This window comes from Vicugna pacos, chromosome 7 (assembly GCF_048564905.1).
Source record: "Vicugna pacos chromosome 7, VicPac4, whole genome shotgun sequence".
NCBI lineage: Eukaryota > Metazoa > Chordata > Mammalia > Artiodactyla > Camelidae > Vicugna > Vicugna pacos.
In genome coordinates this window covers 4,024,175-4,046,335 of record NC_132993.1, presented here as the reverse complement: position 1 = coordinate 4,046,335, position 22,161 = coordinate 4,024,175, and the positions used below count along the sequence as shown (strand labels likewise).

Below are 22,161 nucleotides of genomic sequence, written 5' to 3'. Positions count from 1 at the left end.
GGGCACCTCAAATACACACATGACACAGGCAATCTAACACAGAGACTGAGGGAGTGCTGGGGTCAGAGCATCAATACTGATAAAATTTAATCTTCTCTCAGATTAGAATGCACAAATCAAAGTTATAAAATACATTACCTTCTGTCCCCCTTGAGGTGCATGTGCCCATTCTGGCCATTAGGGACCAAAGCATATAGAGCCTCGCCCAGATCTCAGCTGGGAACAATTCCATTCATTTCAGGGTATGTGGGAACTCTTCTAACTGGGTAAGAAAACACTAGTAACATAACGTTCTAATACAGTTTCAGTATTTGCCTATCACTTAACAAGGAGGAGATGAAAATTTCAATCTTCACAGAATTCCTTGATTGGGTATCTTATTTCCCAGTATTTAAAAAATTATACAGAAACCCACCCATAATGCGGCTCCATCTAGGAATTCACTGCAACTCAGGTCAAAATGCTCTGACTTCCCATAGTCTTTGGTATGAAAGGCAAACTGCAAACTGGGTAGGCTCTTTGTTTTCATCCCTTTTACAGAAATAACAGCTCTACAGAAACGTTTTTCAAATTCACAGCTTCCTAAATGAGTTACATGTGAAAACTCAGAAATGCATTTCAACTTTCTTAAACAAGTATTGAATTGAATTCCAGAAATGTGACACAAAGTTATAAAACTCCATTTTATTTGGACTGAAATGAGTCTTATTCAGTTTTTAAACAACTTAATCACATACAGTTTAATTATTATTATCACTCTGAATAATCTTCACAACCTAGGAACAGAACAGGCTTAAACGGTACTAGTTTAAGAAATCCACCTTGTGCAGAAATACTGTCATGTTAAATTCCCTGAGACTTTAAAACTTTAGAATCAAATCATTTTAGCCTACTAAAGACTTTTAAAACTTGCTTAGTATTCTCCTCAAAGGCTATTTTATGACACGTATCAACAAAACTCAACGCCACTTTCTCTGATAATAAAAAAATGTTTTCTTAAGTTGTTACTTTTTAAATGACGTGAAACTAAAGAAAATTGGTTGCTGGTGTTAGAATCATCATGTTTGAAGAAAAAGATCCTGTGCTTCACCGCTTGCTGCCACGCCTTACAGAGGTAGGGCCGATAGTCTAGCTCCGCATCACTCGGACGGTTGGAGGCACAAGAAGGACCTTCTGCTGAGTTTGCGGTTCTCTGCATTATACTTTGCGTTGTTGCAAAAAGAACCAATCGATACTCATTTACAAGTTTCTCTAAGAGTTGAGAACATTTCTTCAGAACAGACTCCTGTAAGTTAACACTTTCTCCTCCATTGACACGGTCTATCCAATAAAAAGCCGACAGGCTATCCAAAATCAGAAGGCAGAGGGAGGGGCGACTACAAAACATGGTTTCTAGCGAGTACAGCGTGAGAAGCAGCTGCGTGCTACTACTGCAGTAGACCAGAGAGAGTCTCCCGAGGCAATGCTTTATCACTTCTTCAGAACTTTGGGACAGTCTGTGCTCAAGAACTGTAACAAGCCGAAGCATGTCAAAGTGGTAATCCGTGTCAATAAATAAGACTTCTACTTCCAGTCCACCTTCCGATTTTGGAAGTATACATCGTGCTGTTAAGTGATAAAGCATCTCTGTCTTTCCTGTTCCTTCTGGACCATGAAATTCAAGAATAGCACCTGTGTAAAATTTAAAAATGTCGGTCAAAATGCAGCAGCACAATAATGGTAGGCTAAGAAATGAGAAGTCTGCAAAAATGTTTAAAAAAATTTACTGACATATTCTTTTGAAAGAAAATCTAAATCCACTTGCCCAAATGGATTCGTAGAAGCAAACACAAATAAATATGGAAGTTAAATCACTAAATTTCACCTCCGAGAGAGGTGCTGGCTATTAATTAGCACCAAGAAAATTTGAAAAACAAAACAACATGGTTGAAATGGGCCCAAGGGCATCTGCTGGGGATGGGGCCGCATACACTCAGAATTAAACTGTCAATACTGCAGCATTAAGCATAATGTGCCACAGGTCTATGGTCTTTTAAAGAGATACTGACCCCTGATACACGCCATTTCTGGTAGTTGATTTTCCAATATCCATTTTCTCCTTTTTCCTTAAGTTTAAAACCCCAATTTGGGGGGAAGGCAATGTGCCCAGCTTAAAAACTATTTTTCTTAGTTTTCCTTGCAAAGATAGGTCAGCAGGTATCAGAGTTGTATCCAGTGAAACACAGTGGATGTCTGCTGGGGTTTCTAACTTTTGCTGCCCTGAGACAGGTGCCACTTCTGCTCTGCCACTCCCTCCTCTGGTGCAGCAGTCATCTTGGAACAGCGAGGATGTCGGGTTCACACCAAAGAGGGCAGACCCCGAAAAGGGTGGAGCAGGAAGACAGGCGTGTCCAGGACTTGGACGACAACACAGAACCCTGTGTGCCAACGATGCACAGCCTGCCTCGGTACCAACGGGTGGAAAATAAGCCTCTAGCTCATAAGCTGCTAGGTTGGATTTCTGTCACATGCAGTTGAATCAATCCATAATCAGGGCTTCTCAATGTTGTTGTCATAATGGGTGGAACAAATTCTTGACTGTGCAGATTCACACAAGCAGGGCAGTAAGAGCCCACAGCTCTCAGGTCCTAAGTGCCAACAGCACCCTTCAGGTGAAAACTCCCACACACAGGTCCAAGCTGCCTTCAGTTACTCCCTGCTATAGTGAGTATCTCTGAAATGGTCTTGCTGAAACGACATCTGCATTGTGAATTATTTTCCACATTATAAATCAAAGTCAACTACTCTGAACTTTAAAGACTCCAAATCTCTCTCTATACAGGTTCCAATAACTCTCTTTCATTGAGGACAGGACATGTTAAATAAAACACCTGGGGAAACTGTCCTGTCTCCAGAGCTTTCAAAATCCACTCTAAACAGTGGCCTTCCAATTCTTGTTTGTTTGCCATTAAATTTATGGCTGAACTACATAACTGGTAACATGTTAAAAAGCAGATTCTCAGGTTCCAAACAAGTTATGGTCTATCTGAGAATCCAGTTACTTTATTTCCTGTTATTACTGACAAGCCATTTTATGCTGGAACAATCACAAATAATGCATAAGAAATCTAGCAGTTTGCCACCAGGACATATTTAAGGTAATATGAAACTTCAGCCAATTTTCCCTATATTCTTATGTACAATTTGCAATTCAAGATTTTAATTAGAGGGGGAGGGGATAGCTCAGTGGTGGAGCGCATGCCTAGCAAGCATGAAGTCCTGGGTTCCATCCCCAGTACCGCCATTAAAAATCAATTACCTTCCCCTCAAATAAAAAATAAATACATAAAAGATTTTAATTAGAAAGATTCCCTCATGTCTCCCCACAAGGTATCCGCCTCAAGGAGTGAAACTGTTTTCACATTAACAGTTGTTCACGGCTGCTCTTATTAAAAGCTAACATGGTGACGAAAGCCACACTCAACCAGATGTTCAGGTTACCCTCTCCTACTTATATGACTGAGGAGCTGAGTGGAAATCTTACCCCTGCCTCCAACTCTTTTACTGCCCTATGTTATAAGGAAGAGGACAAGCTACGTGCAGCAGATGGAGACACATTAACCCTGAACAAGTATTAACGGCAGTGAAGGAAAGCTGAAGACACAGTGTAGCAAGATGAATCTGAAGGTGGTGTGAGGGCACAACAGGCAGGCAGCACCAAACCTGGCCTCCCGTCCCCAGAAACGCAGGCAGGCACAGCATCGCAGCGGTCACCCTGCCTTCAGCCCTCTACACGCGGCAGGGAACGACTTCTACCTCACTGGACCACACTCGGCGGCGGACAAATCAACCCTGACCACCCTCCACCATCGCACTTAGCATGCTACAGACCCTGCCCATCTCCCTGGTTATATTTCCTGCTCGTGACTTCAAGGTTGGGACCTGAATCCCCAGCATATAAAGCACAGTATCTTCTGAATGCAATTCATCGGCTTAACCTTCTTAAGAACTTCTCGAAAGAAATCTGAAGAATGAAATGTAAGTGCTGATTTGGGGAAGATTAAAGGCCCAGAGGTCAATTCTGGAACATGGCACTTTGACAGGTAGCAGGTATGGCAGGGAGTTCCAGGCGAGGATGTGACTGGGAGTAAGCTACAGAGAAACAGAGAACAGAAAGCTCTTTGTGGGGTGGGAGTACACCTAAAATTAAGACAGAGGGCCAAAACTCAATTCTCAGACTACACCCACAGTTAGAGGAGTCAGCAGAACACAGATAAAACAGAAATTTAACAGAAAAATCAGGAGGAAAAAACAACACAGAACACAAAAGAAGGTTTCAAGAAAATGAAATAGTACTGAATAATACTAAATGTAGCAGAAAAGTTCTAAAAATAAAGAAAATGGCAGGGGAGAGGTAGGGAACAGATCACTTAACTGGTCCTGGATGGTAAACTTACAGCAGTAAATGTGTTGTTTTCAAAAGCACATTTAACATAAACATTATTTTACGAACTGAACTGTAAAAACTGAGATACTTAGAAGACAGACTGAAAAGGCACCACCGGGAGCAGTCCCTGCCTTCAGACTAAAGGCAAGGATGGAAATCACACTGTACGAAGGCGGGGATACACGAGGAATTAGAAAAAGGACACAATGGTTTAGGCTCATTTAAAAAGCACAAAAAATTCAAAAGCAGTTTCATGTGGCAGGAGAGTCAAGTGAAGATAATTTAAGGTAAGAGAAATATAACATTCTGAAATAGAAGAGCAGGGATTCCACAGGGAGATAGAAACACAAGTTATTGGTCAGAGGGTAACTGAGATAGTTATCTCTGGATATTTTCCGGAATTCTCGGAATAGGGAAAAAAATGAAAACTTTGCCAAATATTTTCTTGGAGACGGGGTGGTGCTCATAAACACCTCTCAGCATAACCGACAAGAGTTCTGGTGCTTTGTGAGCACTCTCCAGCAGGGCTTACCAAGGCTTTCTAAACCCATACATTAAATAAGAAATGGCCAGTGTAATATATATAATGGTTCCTTAGATCCTTGGTTCAGCATGACTTAAACTCAAAGTTTAAGGTTGGCCAGGAGATTATTAGGTAGATAGAAACATTCTTCTTCTACAGATTAACAGCAAAGCAGATAAAAAGGTCATTTATAACAACTGGGTAAGAAAAATCTGCAAACCTGGAAATTACACATGAATATTATCACTAGGGTTCTTGAACTAGATTCCCTACAAATATGTTTAATGATGAATTGGACTCAGTTTCATTGATTTTCATTTACTGTCTAATCATAAGATCAAAAATTGTATCCAAGCATTACGTTCTATATAGGAGACATGGTCCTGTTAACTGTATTTTAAGTCACTATTTCATGTTTCTTAGAGCTGTTACAAAAAATCTCACCCAAGTCCAATCAAAGCATTGAGTATGACAACTTGCAGCTAAAGAAAAAAAAATCCCACCTCTACAGTTTGACACTCAACAAATTAAACTAAATCAGAAAATCTGGATGGTTTGGCCTTGTTAGTTACTCTTACAAATAGAATGCTGTTAAGGGGTTTGGGTAACAGATTGTCAGAGTGAGTTTACCAATCTAAAGAGCCTTCAAATAAGGAAAAGAAAGAAAAGCCAAAAAATACATCATCTTGGTACAGCCTACTAATTTTATAACAAATATGTTGAATTTGCAGAATACAATCATTACAGCACTTAAGAGGCAATGAGCTTCTGTGTGGTACTGAATAACTACTACCCAAAAAAAGCATTAAAACTACGTTCACCATAGCACTGTAAACTGCTGTAACCCCTCGTCTTCTACTGGCTCACTGAGCTATCCTGTAACAGCTTATCATCAACTGCTGTTGTTGACAAACAATCCTTATAATCCTAGTCTTACGTCTGCTATTGCTCCGATGAGTACTCATCCAACCAGTTTTATAGCTCTAAAATCTATTCATTTTAAGTAAACATTTTTAGTGGCTGAACATAATGTTTTTAAAGTTTCTATAAATGTAATATTCAAATGTATAAGCTGTTTTTCAAATCCATGTTTCAATGACAGTTTCATAAGGCTCAACTTAATATCCTTTCTGACAGGGAGAATAGATAGTTCGATATTTTGTCTGATACGTTTGATGAAAATTTGTCATTTATTCTTGATAGTTTAGAATTTTCTGCTAACAGATCTGCTCTGCAGGAAATACCAAAGGGAGTCCTTCAGGATGAAGGAAAGGAGGAGAGAGGAACTTAAATCCAAACGAGTCGATAAAGAACACAGGTAAATATAAAAGACAGTATAAGCGTGTTTTACACCTGTAACTCCTTTTTTGTCTGATTTCAGATAAAACTGCATTAAATAATTCTAATGATTTTTAATAATTTTAAGTGTGTTTAAGTATATACTTCAGTATTATAAGCATATGTAATGTATAAATACATAATTTCTAGCAGCACAAAGAAGGGGGCAGGAATGGAATGATACATTACCAAAGTTCTTATAAAATATTGAAATTAAGATGGTACTTAATCCAATTAGATTGTTATCAACTAAGATGTTCATTGTAACCCTCCGGGCAATCACGAGGTAAATAACTCAAAAAGTAAAAATAATGACAAGGAATTAAAATGGAACACTAGAAATACCTATTTAACACAAAAGAAGACAGTAAGGGAGGAACAGAGAAACAAAAAAGATACAAGACATACATAAAACAGACAGCAAAATGGTGGGCATAAATCCTACTTTAACTGGTGATAATAAATGGATTAAAAAATCCAAACAAAGGGCAAAAACTGACAAAATGGAATAAAAAACATGATCCAACTACAGGTTGTCTACAATGGGCACACTTGACATCCCAAGTCACAAGGTTGACAGTAAATAGGCAGAAAAAGAGATACTGCGCAAAAGGTAACCAGTAGAGCTGAAGTGGCTGCACTATCATCGGACAAAACACACTTTAAGACAAAAATTGTTATTAGAGACAAGGACATTGTGTTTTTTATTGTGGTAAAAGCAACATAAAATTTACCATCTTTGCCATTTTCAATTGTGCAGTTCAGTAGTGTTAAGTACATTCACATTGTTGTGAAGCAGTCTACAGAACTTTTTCATCTCGCAAAACTGAAAACCTGTAACCATTAGACAACAACTCTCCCTTTCTCCCTTCTCCCCAGTCCGTGGTGATCACCATTCTACCTTCTGTTTCTATGAATCTGACTATTTTAGGTGCTTCATGTAAGTGGGACCAGTAGTATTTTTCTTTTTGTGACTGGCTTATTTCACTTGGTTTGTCCTCAAGGCTCATCCATGTTGTAGCATGTGTCAAAATACCCTTCCTTTTTAAGGCTGAATAGTATTCCATTGTATGTATATATGATTTTTGTTTATCCATTCATCTGTCAACAAACATCTGAGTTGCTTCCGTTTCTTAGCTGTTTTGAATAGTGCTGCTATGAACATAGGTGTGCAAATATCTGTTCAATCCCCTGCTTTCAATTCTCTTGGATATACACCCAGAAGTACAATTGGTGGATCACATGGTAGCTCTATTATTTATTTTTTGAGGAACCTCCAGACTGTTTTCCATAATGGCTGCACCATTTTACAATCCCATCAACACAAGGGTACTAAATTGTCCACCACCTCACCAACACTTTTTTTTTTGATAGTAGCCATTCTAATGGGTGTGAGATGAATTTTATAACATAAGTCAATCCATCAATAAGATATAATAGTGATAATAAATGTATATATGCCCAACAACACATGAAGCCCACAAAAACTGAACCAAAGGGAGAAATAGACAATTTACCAATAGTCAGAGACTCAATACCCCACTTGCAATAATGGATAGAACAACTGGACAGAAGGTCAGCAAGGAAACAGAATACCTGAACAACACTGAAAACCAACTAGAACCAAGAGACATCAATAAAACACTTGACCCAACTACAGTAGAGCACATATTCTTCTCAAGTGCACATGGAACATTCTCCAGGACAGATCATATGTTTGGCCATAAAACAAGTCTCGATGAATTTAAAGAGACTGAAATCAAATAAGTATGTTCTCTGATCAGAAAATAAAAACAGAAATCAGTTGTAATAACAACAACAGCTGTAAATCTTCTTGACTGTGGATTAGGCAATGGCGTCTCAGCTATGATATCAAAAGCATGATCAAGAAAAGCATAGATAAATTGAGGGACTTCATCAAAATTAATAACTTTGTGCTTCAATGGAGGCCATCAAGATAGTGAAAAGACAACATGCAGAATGGGAGAAAATATGTAAAAATCACGTACTTGATAAGGGACTTCTATCTAGAATGTATAAAGGATTCATAACTCAGTAAAAAGAAAACCCAGTTTTGTAAAAGGGCAAAAGATCTGAATTTCTCCAAAGTACATATACAAACTGCCGAAAAGCACATGCACCACGCTTAACACCATTAGCCATCAGGGAAACGTAAATCAAAACCACAGGGAGGCATCACTTCATACTCACTAGGAAGGCTATCGTCAAAAAGACAGACAATGACATGTTTGCAGGATGTGGGGAAACTGGAACACTCGTACACTTTGCTGATGGTGACAAGGAAAATGTGGCAATTTCCAAAGCAGCTGCCTTGGAAAATAGTCTGGCAATTTCACCAAAGGTTGAACACAGAGTCCCCATACAGCTTGGCAGTCCCTCTCATTGGTATTACCCAAGACAACTGAAAATGCATCTCCACAGAAACACTCGTACACAAAATAACCACAGCATTCTTCATTACAACCAAAAAGCAGAAACAACCCAAATGTCCATCAACTGATGAATGGATAAATAAAATGTGGTGTATCTACACAAGAGAGTATTACCCAATAAAACAGAATGAACTACTGATGCGTGCTACAATGTGGTGAATCAAGCAAAGTGAAGGAAATCAGTTGTAAGAGACCGCATGCCCTATGATTCCGATTATGTGCAATGTCCAGAAAAGGCAAACCCGGACAGGCAGAAAGAAGACGAGCGGTTGCCCAGAGTTAAGGGGTGTGGGAGGGAGTGAGGAGCGACACTATCAGGCAGGGCTTCTTTCTGGGGTGAAGAAAATGTTCTACAGTTGACTGTGGTGACAGCTGCACGCGTGTGTGAACTGTACACTTAGATGGGTGAATTCTCTTCTTTAAAGCTGCTGCATTAAAAGAGAAAGAACGACCTAAGCACACTACTTCGTTATAAGTTTCCCCTAGTGTAGAAGTGCTGATAGAACCAGTGGATATATAGTTTCCCTGCCATGAAAATATTAACAGAACAGCCAGGTACCTAAGGACTTCCCTGTGATTCTCAAACTTCTAAAGAATAAAAACTCAGTAATAACAAAACTCCCCAAAACTGTGCTGGGACTAAGGAGGTTGTTTGTACTGAAGATTTACTGCAGATAAACCAAACTTCATCTCATCTGACACCGCCAGCGAAGGCTTGGAAGTGTCCCACCGCAATCTCTTTCTCAGGTTTTAACTTCACAGTTTAAGCCATCTAGGCTCTTGCCAAGAATATGTGTATATATATGAATATATGTCAGAAAAAACTTGTCTTATAAAACTTAATTTATATTTTGGCTGGAGACTGTGTTTTTACCATGCACAGGTGAATCTTCATCAGCAAACAGATATGGTTCTATGTCTTTCAAGGAACTTCTGCCTTCCAGTCGGGCAAGGAGCTTGTAAAAGAGAAAAAAAAAGAGAAGAAAACTCATTATCTAAAAATACAAAATCCTAGAAATTGACATGGACAATTTTTCCAAAAGTCTATGAGACTTTTCATAATGTTGAGGATCTGGAGGAAATTACAAAATAGGAAATACAATTTAGGAGAGAAAATTGTGTTCATTTATTCAGAAAATAATTTATTTTTTGTTTATGTACCAAACACTGGTGGTAGAGTCGCTGCCCTCAAAGGAGCTGATGTGTAGTCTGGATACAGGCCCACACTGCTAACTGCAAGGGGTCTATCTTCCTTACTCCTTATAATTCTCTTTCTCACTCCACTTACCACACTTGTTACACAGTTACCAGCTTTTCTTCTGTCTGCCCACTATCTGTCAGCCCTCATCTAGGGAAGGTAAAGGGAGGAGACAATGGAGAAAGGTGGAGAAAAATGTCCCTGAGAAGCTCCAGCTTGAATTCGTGAGGTGAACAGGGCAGAGCCAGGCATAACTGGCAGATGGGACCACGTCAGCCGAGGTGCAAAGGTTATAAACAGCAGTGCGTGCAGGTCAGCTGGAAGAAAGTTTGAACTGCTAGAGCTGGTGGCATGAAACAGGCAGGAGACAATGAAGTCATAAAAGAACAGAAGTGAGGTCGCGAAAGGTCTTGGATGCCATGTTTAGCAGTTTGCTCTTTGGCTTGCAGGTAAGAGCAAGGGGTTTTAAGAAGCAAGCTACAACAGCTGAAGAGTAGAGAGCTGGGACTCGAGAACCAGACCTGCTGGGTCACTTCTCTAGGCCTGAGGTTTCTCATTAGTAGTGTTTCAAGAGTGCCTGGCACAGAGCAAGCACTATCTAAGTATGAGGTGTTATCTGCATTTCAAACAGATCATCCTGGTGGCCACTAGGGGGTGGGTGTGAGAGGAAAGGCAGACGTGGAGAAAAGGCTGGAGTCTGTCGCACTAACCCGGAGGAGGAGTGCCCGCACCAAGACAGAGTCAGGACCACAGCAAGCAGAATTCTGAGGCTGACAACGGAAACGTAATCAAAGTTGATTCTCGAGGTTCTAAGGAGCAACACAGACTAGACAACCCTTCTACAGAACAACAAAAGCACATCGCAAAGGGAAGAAAAGCACTTATCCTTTATAGTTCTTCTTTTAAAACAGAAGCAAGAGCTTCGGAAAGAATTCCTGCGGTGATGAAAAGGTTCTGTGCATTAAGCTGCCCTCAAAGAACCTGCAGGTAGGTCCTCTAGGAGATGAGGTTTTACTCCACAAGCTGAGACTGCTAACTACACAAGGAGGAGAGTGCTCTGAATTACAGCCGAGGCTCCAAGCATGCACCTGTGGTGTCAGTTGTTCTCATAAATACTAAGACATCATCTTTTTCACTAAGCTGACAATGCGCTGATGGTGCAACAGCGAAGGTGGGTAGAACTGTTGGCACCAGCACACTCACAGCAGTGGCACCAAACTGCATCAGTATGCACGGTATTCTTCACCACTCGCAGGAAAAAAAACCCAAACAAGCAAAACTATTTTTATGTAAGAATGGTTTTTGATGAGGCAGTAAAAAGTGTTAGTTCTATTAAATCATGACCTTTGAGTACTTTTGAAAATATTCCTTGTAATGACATGGGAAGCATGTTAGTAGGAAAGAATTTAACCTTGACCAGAGAGGTCTGGCCTTTGCCCTGGGCTTCTGGGAGATAATCTCTAGGCCTCTTGGAATATCCTGCTGATAAAAGTGTCATTGTTTACCTGGGGACCCTGAGCCACACCAGACAGTCTAACAGTGTGAGTGGAGGTGGGGGCCCCAGGTCGGCTCAGCCTCTGGTATCCCTGGGCTGGAGCCGGAGGCTGGTTGTTCGGGCGGCTATGCCTGCATGACAGCCTCACGAAGACCCTGGACACTGGAGTTCAGGTGAGCTGGCAACTGAGGTCAGAATGAGTGAGGTCTTGAGGACCTGGAACTCTGCAATTGGTCCAAAGTGAAGGCAGTCTTGGGGACTTATCCTAACTTCACATATAGATAAAGCACTTTTGCTCTGAATTGAAATACAATGGTTTTTCTCTAGGAAAAGCAATTGTGTGATTATCTGAGCTGGATACTTTTTCATCGAATACCTTTAATTTAAAGAACGACCGACAGACAAGTCACGACTATACAGACTTTGGTATCTGGCAGACATTTTATTGCAAACAAAGAAAGCGAGCCTGTCACTTTAAGGGAAAAGAACTGACAGCATCTGTTGCCAATGATAAAATCTGAATTTTGGGAAACTTTTATCCACTACTGTGAGCTTGTCAGGTTCCCAATACTTCAGGTATTGGTGAAATCACTGGTGACTTTAACAGATGTGACTTTGAGGGGATAATTATTTAACAAAATGTGTCAATACCTGGAAGATCAGTATAACACAGTGAACCAATATTTCCAGGTGACCTATGTACGATGTCAAATCACTTCGGGTTAAGAGTCACTCCAAGTTTAAAACAGATCAGTAGGTTGTAATGTCAGAGAAGTTCATTGATAAATTTCATATCCTATGTTGCAATTAACTTCTAGGAAAATGACTAACTTCTAGGAAATTGTCAAGTTTTGGTGTAGCATCAAGGAAGAATATCCACAGTTATCTGAAAAGATTCTTAAAATACTCCTCCCTTTTCTAACCATGTAACTGTGGGAGGCAGGTAGTCTTCATCAACTTTAACCAGAACCACATATAGTAACAGGCTGGATACAGAAAAGAGATGCAAACCCAGTTAACTTCTCTTCAGCTAAACATTAAAGAGACTTACAAATATGTAAAATAATGTCACTCCTCACTACATTTTTTCTTTAGAAAAATATAGCTATTCTTCATAAAAATATTTCTGATAATATTCAATGGGTTTATTATTGGGTATATTCAGTTGGGTCATTGGTACACAAATGTAAGTATTTTAAATTTCTCAGTTTCATTGACAGATATAACCCACATAAACAAAAGCTCTTTTGCTGATGGATGTTAACAGGACCAACTGTGATGATCATTTTGCAATATATACAAATAATGAATCATTATGTTCTACACCTGAAACTAACATAATGTTATGTCTATTACACCTCAAAAAAAAAAAAACCCACAACCAACAAAAAACAAACAAAAACCACAACTCTCTGAAATCCTCAATAATTTTAAAATGTGTAATGCAGTCCCTAAAGCTAAAAAGTATGAGAACCACTGAGTTAGAAGGCTCAGAGTCCAAGGTGAAGGAGAAAACAGAGAAATGTCCACGGACAAGATGGAGCATAGGAAATGACTATAAAGCGTTTTAAAAAGCAAGCATACAAATGACTAACATCCTTATCAGAAAGATTAACTTGAGAAGTTACTCCAATTTTTCACTCTTACTGACATGGCTCAAGATATTTTAGAATCCTCATCTCTTGAGAATCCCTTGTGAGACAGTATTCAAAAAAGCATTAGAATTTTATTGACATGACTCTCAGAAAAAGGTAGTATTACTCGTCTTACCAAACTGGCTGACTTTGACAATTTGCATCTGACTTTCCCCTATTATTAAAAAGTCAAATTCATTTTCAAAGAATGAAAAACATCACTAAGAACTTTCAAAACAATGTTTTACAAAGCCAAAAGCAGGATATACTGAATACAGAGGGAGTGAAAGTAACTCCCAGAACTTGAAACTTTACAAATAATGGAAATTAACAATTTATAGAAGTCACTTGATGGGATATATTCCAAACCTAAGCAGAAAATACCCTAAAATTTTGGCATAAACCTGACTGTTATATAATTTAAAATGAAAAATGTCCAGATTTGAGGAATGAGTTGAAAGAAGCTAGGTATAACCAATCTGGAGTTTCAGTAGGGCAAAGGGTAGGTTAAGTCAGGGTAAAGGGAACCCAAATAAGTTCTGCTTGACATGACAGTTTGCTCCTTTCAGGGAAGATTAACACATCAGGCAAACAGAGCTCGGTTGATGGTAGCTATTAAGACAATTCAACTGTTTCTCTTGATTCTCTAAGCAACCTCTCTGAGCCCAAATTTCCTAACTGGAAAAGAATATACAGTGGACACAACAATTCTGGTCTATTTGGCAGTTGCACTAGTGTTGTAAATTAATACATTCGGCATTTGGTTTGTAAATCAGCATCTGCTAGGTTTTATTGTCCTAACAACAGCATCTAATAACAGCTACTGTTTGTACTTGCTGCAGTATCAGTGGTTCACAACTTACATACATTATCTCTTTTGACTGTCACATTAACTCTATTTGTTATCATTCTATTTTTCAGATGAGAAAATAAGTAGATGCCAGAGTCAGGATCTAAGTGAGATCTCTCTGGCTCCCCAAGCCCAGAATTCGCCCACTTTGAGACAGAGCCTCAGTCACGTCACTGAGTCAGGCAAAATCTGAGTACCCCAATGAAACAGTTTTTGGACCTACTAAGCTAAAGATCAAACCAATGTGATGTCCTGTCTAGACAATTATCCCAACAAGGAGCCCCAAATGTTTCAACAGCAACATCAATAATGAGCAAGTATACAGTCTGCAAAAGGGATAATACTCAACAATACAGATATTCATTGGTAAACATTTCAGGTAAGTCAACAGTATTCCAGGAACTGAGTAAGGCGCTGGGGATACACAGGTAAAACAGACACAGTAACTATCCTCAAAGAATTTACAAGGGGAGAGCCAAAAGATTTAAAAAGTACAATACAGCATTTCAGGTATTGTAACAGAAATAAATACGGGGTGCTATGAAGGCATAAAAAAGATAGTCGATGGTAATCTGTGTGAGAGGTACCTTTAATTTTGAATGAGAGATTGAGCATACAGTTCTTTCGGGCACATACAAAATGTTCACTGATACAGAAATGCTTTTTTTCTTTCTACCTGGAATGTCCTTTACCTGTTCTCTCAAATTCCCTAAGACCTAGACTACTGAAAGAATGAAAATTCTACACATTCCTCAGGGCCACCTTCCATGAGTTATTACCTTACTTAACACAGTACCAGCCAGTCTCCCTCACCTGGATGTAAAAGCTTAAAAAGAAAAGGGTCTACCTTGGCTCACCACCAATTCCAAAATGCTTTACATTTGGCAGAAACTTAGTAGCTGCCTGTTAAGTTGAAGGTAAACAGGACATAGGTGGGTAGAATCAGGGTTAGGATGGAGAGTAAAAAGAACCTCAAATTATGTAGATTTTCTACATGCGTGGACAATCTATGCAAACTTCTGCTGAACAGAAGTCCATGAGTATTCTTACAGCTGTCATCAAAGTTCTTAATGCTCACTAACAAAAGTCTGTTTTATAGGCAATCATGTACCTTCAGTGCCTGTTAAGGAAAATACATATCATGCAGATGTTTTAAAACATCATTTAATTATGGAAAGGCTTACACTAGCGCAGGAGAGCTTAAAGATCAAATTAACCAGAAATGAATGACATTAAGGCAAACACGTGCATATAATTTGGATAAAGGCTCATTTCCCGTGACCTTTTTTGATTAAATCTGTTTGCAGACAGTCCCCAGCAGCAAGGCTTCAAACCAGTTAAGTGTAAAAGGTGACCTAAAGAAGTAAACATCCTAAACCCAATATTCCCACCCTGTCCTGTAACAGGCCTGGATTCCACTTACAGATTGAATACAATTCTTAGTAGTTTTACTGCATATATAGAGGAAGTTCACTTCAGGCAAACGTATGTAACTGTTTTAACAGAAAGAGAGGAGCTAGAAAGAGGGGGAAGGCAGGGAAAGCAGCTCTGTGCTAACATGCATGTGGTCCATGACAAATCCGGCCCTTATCATGATAGCCCCTTAAATTAAAGGACTAACTCTTTTTCACTTGTGAATTAGGCTCCTTCACCACTGAGGAAACTCAACTGTCTTTCAGGGCAGAGTACTAGGTCTGGCTCTTCAATTAAGCTTTTGTTTACATTACATAGAATAGACAACTGTTACTCAAATACTAAATAGTTAAATTCCATTGTTTCTAAGTATATTCCCTGAAGAGCTCCTGCTTTTATAACTAGTATTTTTTTTTAAAAAGCAACCATCCTATAAGAAGGAAAAATAGATACATAACTGACTAAGCAGCATTAATTTCTAGCAGAATTCATAAGGATTAAATTCTAAATTTGACATCCACAAATTACTAATTTCATTAAGTGTATTCGTAAGATTTCACTAGAAGTTATATCAGACTGTGCTTCAAAATTTCATTTAGACTATAAGATCAACTATATGCAAGATCCCAGAGACAGTAAAGCACACAATCAAAACTGCAGGAGCTGGGAACCCTGCTCCCAGGTGATGAGCATTCAGCTAAAACACCTTTGTTTAGCTCACAGGAAGCATCCCTACCAGGCCCACCTGTGAATGACTGCAGGAAGGGATTAACACACCCCTCCAGAGGCTGACTGAAACCAGGAAATGTTCGCCTTTACTCCCTCACCTTTTAGTATAAAAGAAGCCTGAATTCTAACTCAGGCAAGATGGTTCTTTAGGACATTAGTCCCCCATTTTCTCGGTCTGCTGGCTTTCCAAATAAAATCACTATTCGTTGCCGCCTTGCCTCCCCTATTCTCTCATCCTCTCATCCCCAGGGAAGGAGAGACTTTTTCCAATGGATTATTTTGAGAGCAGGAACTAGACACACACTTATCAGCCCCTTCCTGGGTCCTGCCAGCTTACCTGCAGGAAGAACATAATTCTACTGTTTCTAGACTTCAGTCTAGTAGGAGGGGCACTTAGAAACAAGCATCTGGCAACATAAAGGTTGATGCAAACCTTGACAAGAGCACTTTTAGTGGAAGGTGGAGCCAGAAGCCAGGTTACAGTGGGCTAAAGAGTGAATGAGATAAGGAAGTTTGGGCACAGAGCACAAACAACTCTTTGCTCTGCTGGGGAGTAAGGGAATGGGGCTGAACGGGGATTTGATGTCTAGGGAGTTTTTTTCGGCTTATTTGGTATTTATTGTGTTATGTTAGGATACAGATGGAAACGACTGGTAGAAAAGAAGATTGCAGATGCAGAAGACGGAGAAAAATGGTCACAGGAGTGGGAATATCTGCAGGAGCAATGTCCTTGAGGGGGAGGAATGGGGTGGATGGAATTCAAATCCCATGTGGAGAAGGTGCCCTTTCTTAGACACAGAAATATTTATTCTACTTTACAGGAGGGAATTTAGAGAAAATCAATACATATATTATTATCAATATAGACTTGGTGAAAAAGCAGGAGTTGCTATATTACTATGCAATAGAGCAGACTTCCAAGCAAAGAAAATTACTGGAGACAAAGAGGGACACTACATAACGATAAAATTCCTAGTGTCAATCCACCAGGAAGATGTATGATCCTAAATGTACATGCATCAAAGAGTCTCAAAATACATGAAGCAAAACTCAGAGCTGAAAGGACTAACAGACAAATCCACAATTACAGCTGGGGCTTCAACACCCACTTCTCAGCAAACAACAGACTTACTAGAAGATCTGAGCAACAGTCAGCAGGATCTAATTCACATTTACAGTACATTCCATCTAACAACAGTGGAATGTACGTTTTTTCAAGTGCCCAAGGAATATTAATCAAGATATATCACATTCTGGGCCATGAAACAAACCTCAACAAATTTAAAAGAACTGAAATCACACAAAGTATGTTTGACTATAATAGAAACAAACTAGAAATCAGCAACAGACAATAGGAAAAAATAAGGGAGTTTCTGTGAATTTTTTCATCAATGACACATGAGGCAGTGCAGAAAGAAGAGGAGGAAGGCATGAAATATATCCATTTAACAATGATTGGTGCCCATTGTGGGCTACATGTTGTTCTAAACACTGAGACTTAAAGGAGTAAACCCAACAGAGAACAAAATCTGCAACCACGATCCTTAAATGGCAGGCGTTGGGGGTGGGGAGGAAGACAAAAATGTAAGATGTCAGGCATGATAAGTGTTAAGAAGAATAAACAGAGGTTCCTTTAGGAATAAAGATTAACAGTAGGAAGGACCTCCTTATACTGGATGGAAAAGCTTCTTCTCTAAGTTGGCATGTGAGCAGAAACTTGATGCCAATGAGGAAGTGAGCCTTGTCAACTTCTGAGGGAACAGCAATCTAGGCAGAGTGAACAGAAACTGCAAAGGCTCAGAGGCTGATGCCTGTCTGGCACATTCAAGGACCAGCAGGGACAAGAGTGAAGGCAGTGAGGGAAGAGCAGTGAGAGAGAGTGGTAGATGAGATCAGGAAGGCAGAAGAGATCAGAGGTCATGGGAGGGGCTGAAGGGCAAACCACACAATTTGCAAGTCACATGTCACTGTAGGAAACAGGATTCTGGATCTTACCGCAAATGATACATGAGCCTCTGGAAAGCTCGGAGCAGTAGAGTCTGTTTATGTTTTGAGTGAATCACCCTGGATACTACGTGGACTACACATTAGAATAAGTGTGGACAGGGCAGAGCAGAGACCAGTCGGGGGTTGCTGCAATCAAGTGGGTGATGGTTATTAGGAATAGGAATGGCTGCAGTGAAGACAGTGAGAGTGGTCAAACCCAGGATACACACTGCAGGTTAGAAGACAGATTTGCTAATGACTGTGGGCTGGTAAGGGAGGAAAAAAGAGGACTCAAGAATGACTTGAAGGTTTTTGCCTTGAGCAACAGGTAGAACAAATTCACCACTTAACAAGACAGGGAAGACTTGGGAGGAAGCAGGTTGAGGTGTGGGTGTACATGTGTGGCGGCAAATCAAGACTTCAATTTGGAGCATATTAAAGTTTTTTCTCTGAATCCAGGATTCAATCGTGATGAGCATGTTAACTGCGGGACGCCTACTGGACATCCGTGTGGATATGTCAAGAAGATAATAGAACAGATGTGTCTGAAAACCAGGAATAAGGCTGGACTTGATGACAGATGTTTTGCAGTGAGAAAGTGAATTAATTACTGGAAAAGCATAGGTGGACTGGGAGTCCACTTGAGATTGATGGTTATAAATTTAAAATGAAATCAGTCAGCCTAGTTGTGATTTTCTTTAGCAATATTCAGCTGAGTGGGCAGAGACACTCAGTGAAAGTCGACAGCTGGGTTTAATGGTTAGGAAAGTAGGTTAGGATGTGGAGACAAGGAATTTGAAGGTATTCACAATGGCAACGAAGGAGCACTTGTTCTATTCTGGGTAAGAAAAGCAAAGAGAGAAGGGGACATACATTGTTCTAAGTCTATGACACAAAACTGAAATATTATTTAATAAATATTAAATTTGTCTTATTGAATATTTGCTTCTGGCAAAAAGGTCACCCTGTACCTTTTCTAGGAAAAGAAAATCAGTCATTGTTAATAAATATTTATCAGCTGTTTCCTATGCAGGGAACAGTGTGCTTAGTGAAAGGATACAAAGAAATATTAAGAACCCACCTTCCAGAAGTATAGCTGAGAGGGAACTGAGAGGTCATAATCGACCACTCCCATTTTACAAAGGTAGAAGTCAAGTTTTATTAACTTAACCAAAATCACCAAGCTTGTTCCGGACAGAGCCAAGACCAGAACTTCCAGCCCAGCACTATCCATCTCAGCCTCCAAAATGACACCAGAAAATTTCCGGGAAAATGTACAAAAATTCGCCTTGGGAAATGATCACTGGGGTGGAGAAGTTTTCTACTTTTCACTTCAGTGCTGCTGGAATTTTCTGCCATAAGCACGCACTACTCTAATAATATAACAGAACTGTTACAGTGAAGTTAATTAAGGAAAAAAGAAGCAGTATGCGCATGACAACCAAAATTGGACACTTTAAATTTTTTATCCACTGATTATCTTTAAACTCAAGGCACGTTTGCATTTTCGAGAAAATGTAAAGCACACCACTACTTAACAACCATGTGCAAATGATGCCATTTGGTGGATGACACCAGTATACTGCCAAGATCACCGTGAAGGTCTGCTGATAACTCTCAGCGGAATATACAAGCAAAAATGCCATTGCTCCTGGGCGGAAGTAAGGGGAAGAACAGATTACTCTGTCACACACTGCATTCAAATGTGAGTTTCGTATAGTCAGAGGCTCCTTATATAACCTTTCCACTTGCTATCTGGGCCACCATAAAATGCATCCCTAGAATCTGTTAAACAAAAATATTCTTTGCAACTTTGTTTTCTTGTATGAAATGTCTTTTCCCTAATATTCACAAGATGTGGGAAAAGTCAGCTGCTTTATAGGGTGGTTATTCTAGTGAATTAAGACTTTTAAGTAGCTTATTTCAGTTTCTTGGGATAGCTTATGACCTCAGATATCTTCCTCAATGCAATGCCTCCAACATTACGTAGACGAATGTGCACAGAAAGAAAACACAACCTGAACAAATAAAGCAACGGCCACACGGTGCCCAGCGCCTATGGGAAAAGAGACCTGCTTAGTTGGTTTTGTTGACAAAAAGGAAAAAGAATAAAGGAGCACCAATCGCCCAGCTGACTATTCTCCTCTCCACCCCACCCGACTCCAAAGTAGTAAGAGTGAAACAACCCTGCTGAGGGTCCCCAGACAGCCTAGGCCGGACAGCGATATGACACTGAATTCTTCGTTCAGTGAATGACTCCTTTTTTTGGGATGCTAGGCATGTTCTGACTCCAGAAGTCACTGAATTTAACCTGGCTTTCAAATTATCATTTAAATAAGAAAGGCTGAAACAACTAAGTCCTACTGTACAGCACAGGGAACAATATTCAGTATCTTGTAATAGCCTATAACGAAAAGTAGGAAGAGGAATATACATTTACTTATGCATACCTGAATCACTATGTTGTACACCAGAAACTAACACAATACTGTAAACTGATTATACTTCAATGAAAACGATAAATATGATTTTAAAAATAAATAAATAAGGTTATAACTCTTTGCAGTTCTTACATCAAAAACTGCCTCTCTTCTTAAGGGTCAAGGGTTGGTGAACTATGGCCAGGAGGCCAAATCCTCCAGGTTAAAAAAGTAAAGGTTTGGGGGGAGGATATAGCTCAGTGGTAGTGCATGCTCAAGGTCTTGGGTTCAATCTCCAGTCCCTCCACTAAACAAACAAGTAAGTAAACCTAATTACCTCCCCCATCGCCCCCCCAAAACAAAACCGAAAATACATAAAAAATAAGTTTTATTGGAACTCAGCTGTGCTCACTGGTTTCCACATCTACCGCCGCCTTCACATTAGAGCTGAGTGGTTGTAACAGAGACGCAACCGCCGGCAAAGCCCAAATGTTGACCACCTGGCCCTCCCCAGGGAAAGCTTGCAGGCTCATTTTACTGAGTGTTGATTCCTCTCCCTCACCTGCTCAAAGGCTCCTTCACAACCCACCTCTACCTATTTCTCAGGACTTACTTCCCAACACTGTTTTCCCTCGTTAGCTTTGTTTCAACCACAGAGAACTACTCGCAGTTCCCCTAAATCGGCCTGCTCCTGCTGAACACAGAACCTACATCCTTGCAACTCCCTGCCCCGAACGTCACCCTCCCCTCGCCAAGCTAACCTCAACAGGTCCCTAAAACTTCAGCTGTCATCTCCTCCTCCCAGGCAGTCTTCCAGGATGCCCGCCCCTCTGCTGCCAGCATGACTGAGCACCCGCGCGGTAACTTGTAGTCAGCCTCCCCTACCAGCTCTGCGACAGCAGTTCTTTCTTTCGTTTCTTACTCTTGTTCCTAACCAGCGGCTGACACCGTTAAGTGCTTGATACTTGCTGGTTCAATTTCTGAATAAATTCTTGCAGGCATCAAATGGCTTGTGTAGCACTGGATATTTAGGCTGGAAATGTAAACTGCGATGGCGAGGGCTTGATGCCGTAAGCCAGGACCAAAACATGAGAGGAGGAGGTGAAGCAGCCTACTCAAACACCGCTGCTCTGGAAAAGTCAAGGAACGAACCACCTGGCGGGACTGCTTTTCCCAGCTTCTCCTGCACAGCTAACCATGTCTGACTGTGGCCAACGTGGGGCAGGTCTGAAGCATCATCCCAGCGAGCAGAGAGCTCGCATTTCACACCCTTCAGTGCACCCCGTGAGCTCTCGTACCCCCGGAGTGGAGTTCTCCGTCTGCGCCCCGAGCGTGCGCGTTGGGCCGCGCGTCTCGGAGGACCCCCGGGTGCCGGGGGCGGCTCCGGGGGACACCGGTTTGCGGGGCGAGGTTCCGGGCGGCCTGCGTCTGGGCCCCGCGCGCCTCCCCCACGCCGGGGCGCCCCCGGCCTCCCCGCGCCCTCGCCCGCCCGCCGCCCTGTTCTGGTCTCCCTGACTCCCACCCCGGCGGCTCTCACCTCCGTCCCAGACTCAGCCCTCTGGAAGTCACTACACATAGCCCTGAAGGCTCGGCGCGCCAGTCACTCAACCTTCCCGCCCGCAGCGCCATTTACCGGGCGGCGTCGGCTCCACAGCCAGTCAGAGGCGCCGACCCGCTGACCCTGGCGCGAGCACGC

The 22,161-nt window shown here is 40.9% G+C and overlaps 1 protein-coding gene and 1 long non-coding RNA gene across 2 annotated transcripts; one reads left to right on the top strand and one right to left on the bottom strand.

The window, feature by feature from the left end:
* Window positions 1-664: 664 nt before the first annotated feature.
* Window positions 665-22,149, bottom strand: XRCC2 (X-ray repair cross complementing 2). Its single transcript, XM_072964110.1, has 3 exons — window positions 22,003-22,149; window positions 9,615-9,696; window positions 665-1,671 (listed from the first exon to the last, which is right to left on the bottom strand). Exons 1-3 carry the CDS (start codon window positions 22,039-22,041, stop codon window positions 950-952), a joined length of 843 nt encoding a protein of 280 aa, XP_072820211.1. The 5' UTR covers window positions 22,042-22,149; the 3' UTR covers window positions 665-949.
* LOC140697513 (uncharacterized) lies at window positions 10,658-18,686 on the top strand. Its single transcript, XR_012074650.1, has 3 exons — window positions 10,658-10,925; window positions 13,989-14,296; window positions 18,505-18,686. It is a non-coding gene; the product is annotated as an uncharacterized lncRNA (long non-coding RNA).
* Window positions 22,150-22,161: the final 12 nt, after the last annotated feature.

What these genes read in the sequence shown, in the direction of transcription:
- XRCC2 (XM_072964110.1), bottom strand. Translation starts at nt 22,041, where the DNA reads ATGTGTAGTGACTTCCAGAGGGCTGAGTCTGGGACGGAG. An exon ending in GGGCTGAGTCTGGGACGGAG is followed by an intron (nt 9,697 to 22,002) that starts GTGAGAGCCGCC and finishes CTCTTTTACAAG; the next exon opens with CTCCTTGCCCGACTGGAAGG. An exon ending in TGAAGATTCACCTGTGCATG is followed by an intron (nt 1,672 to 9,614) that starts GTAAAAACACAG and finishes AATTTTACACAG; the next exon opens with GTGCTATTCTTGAATTTCAT.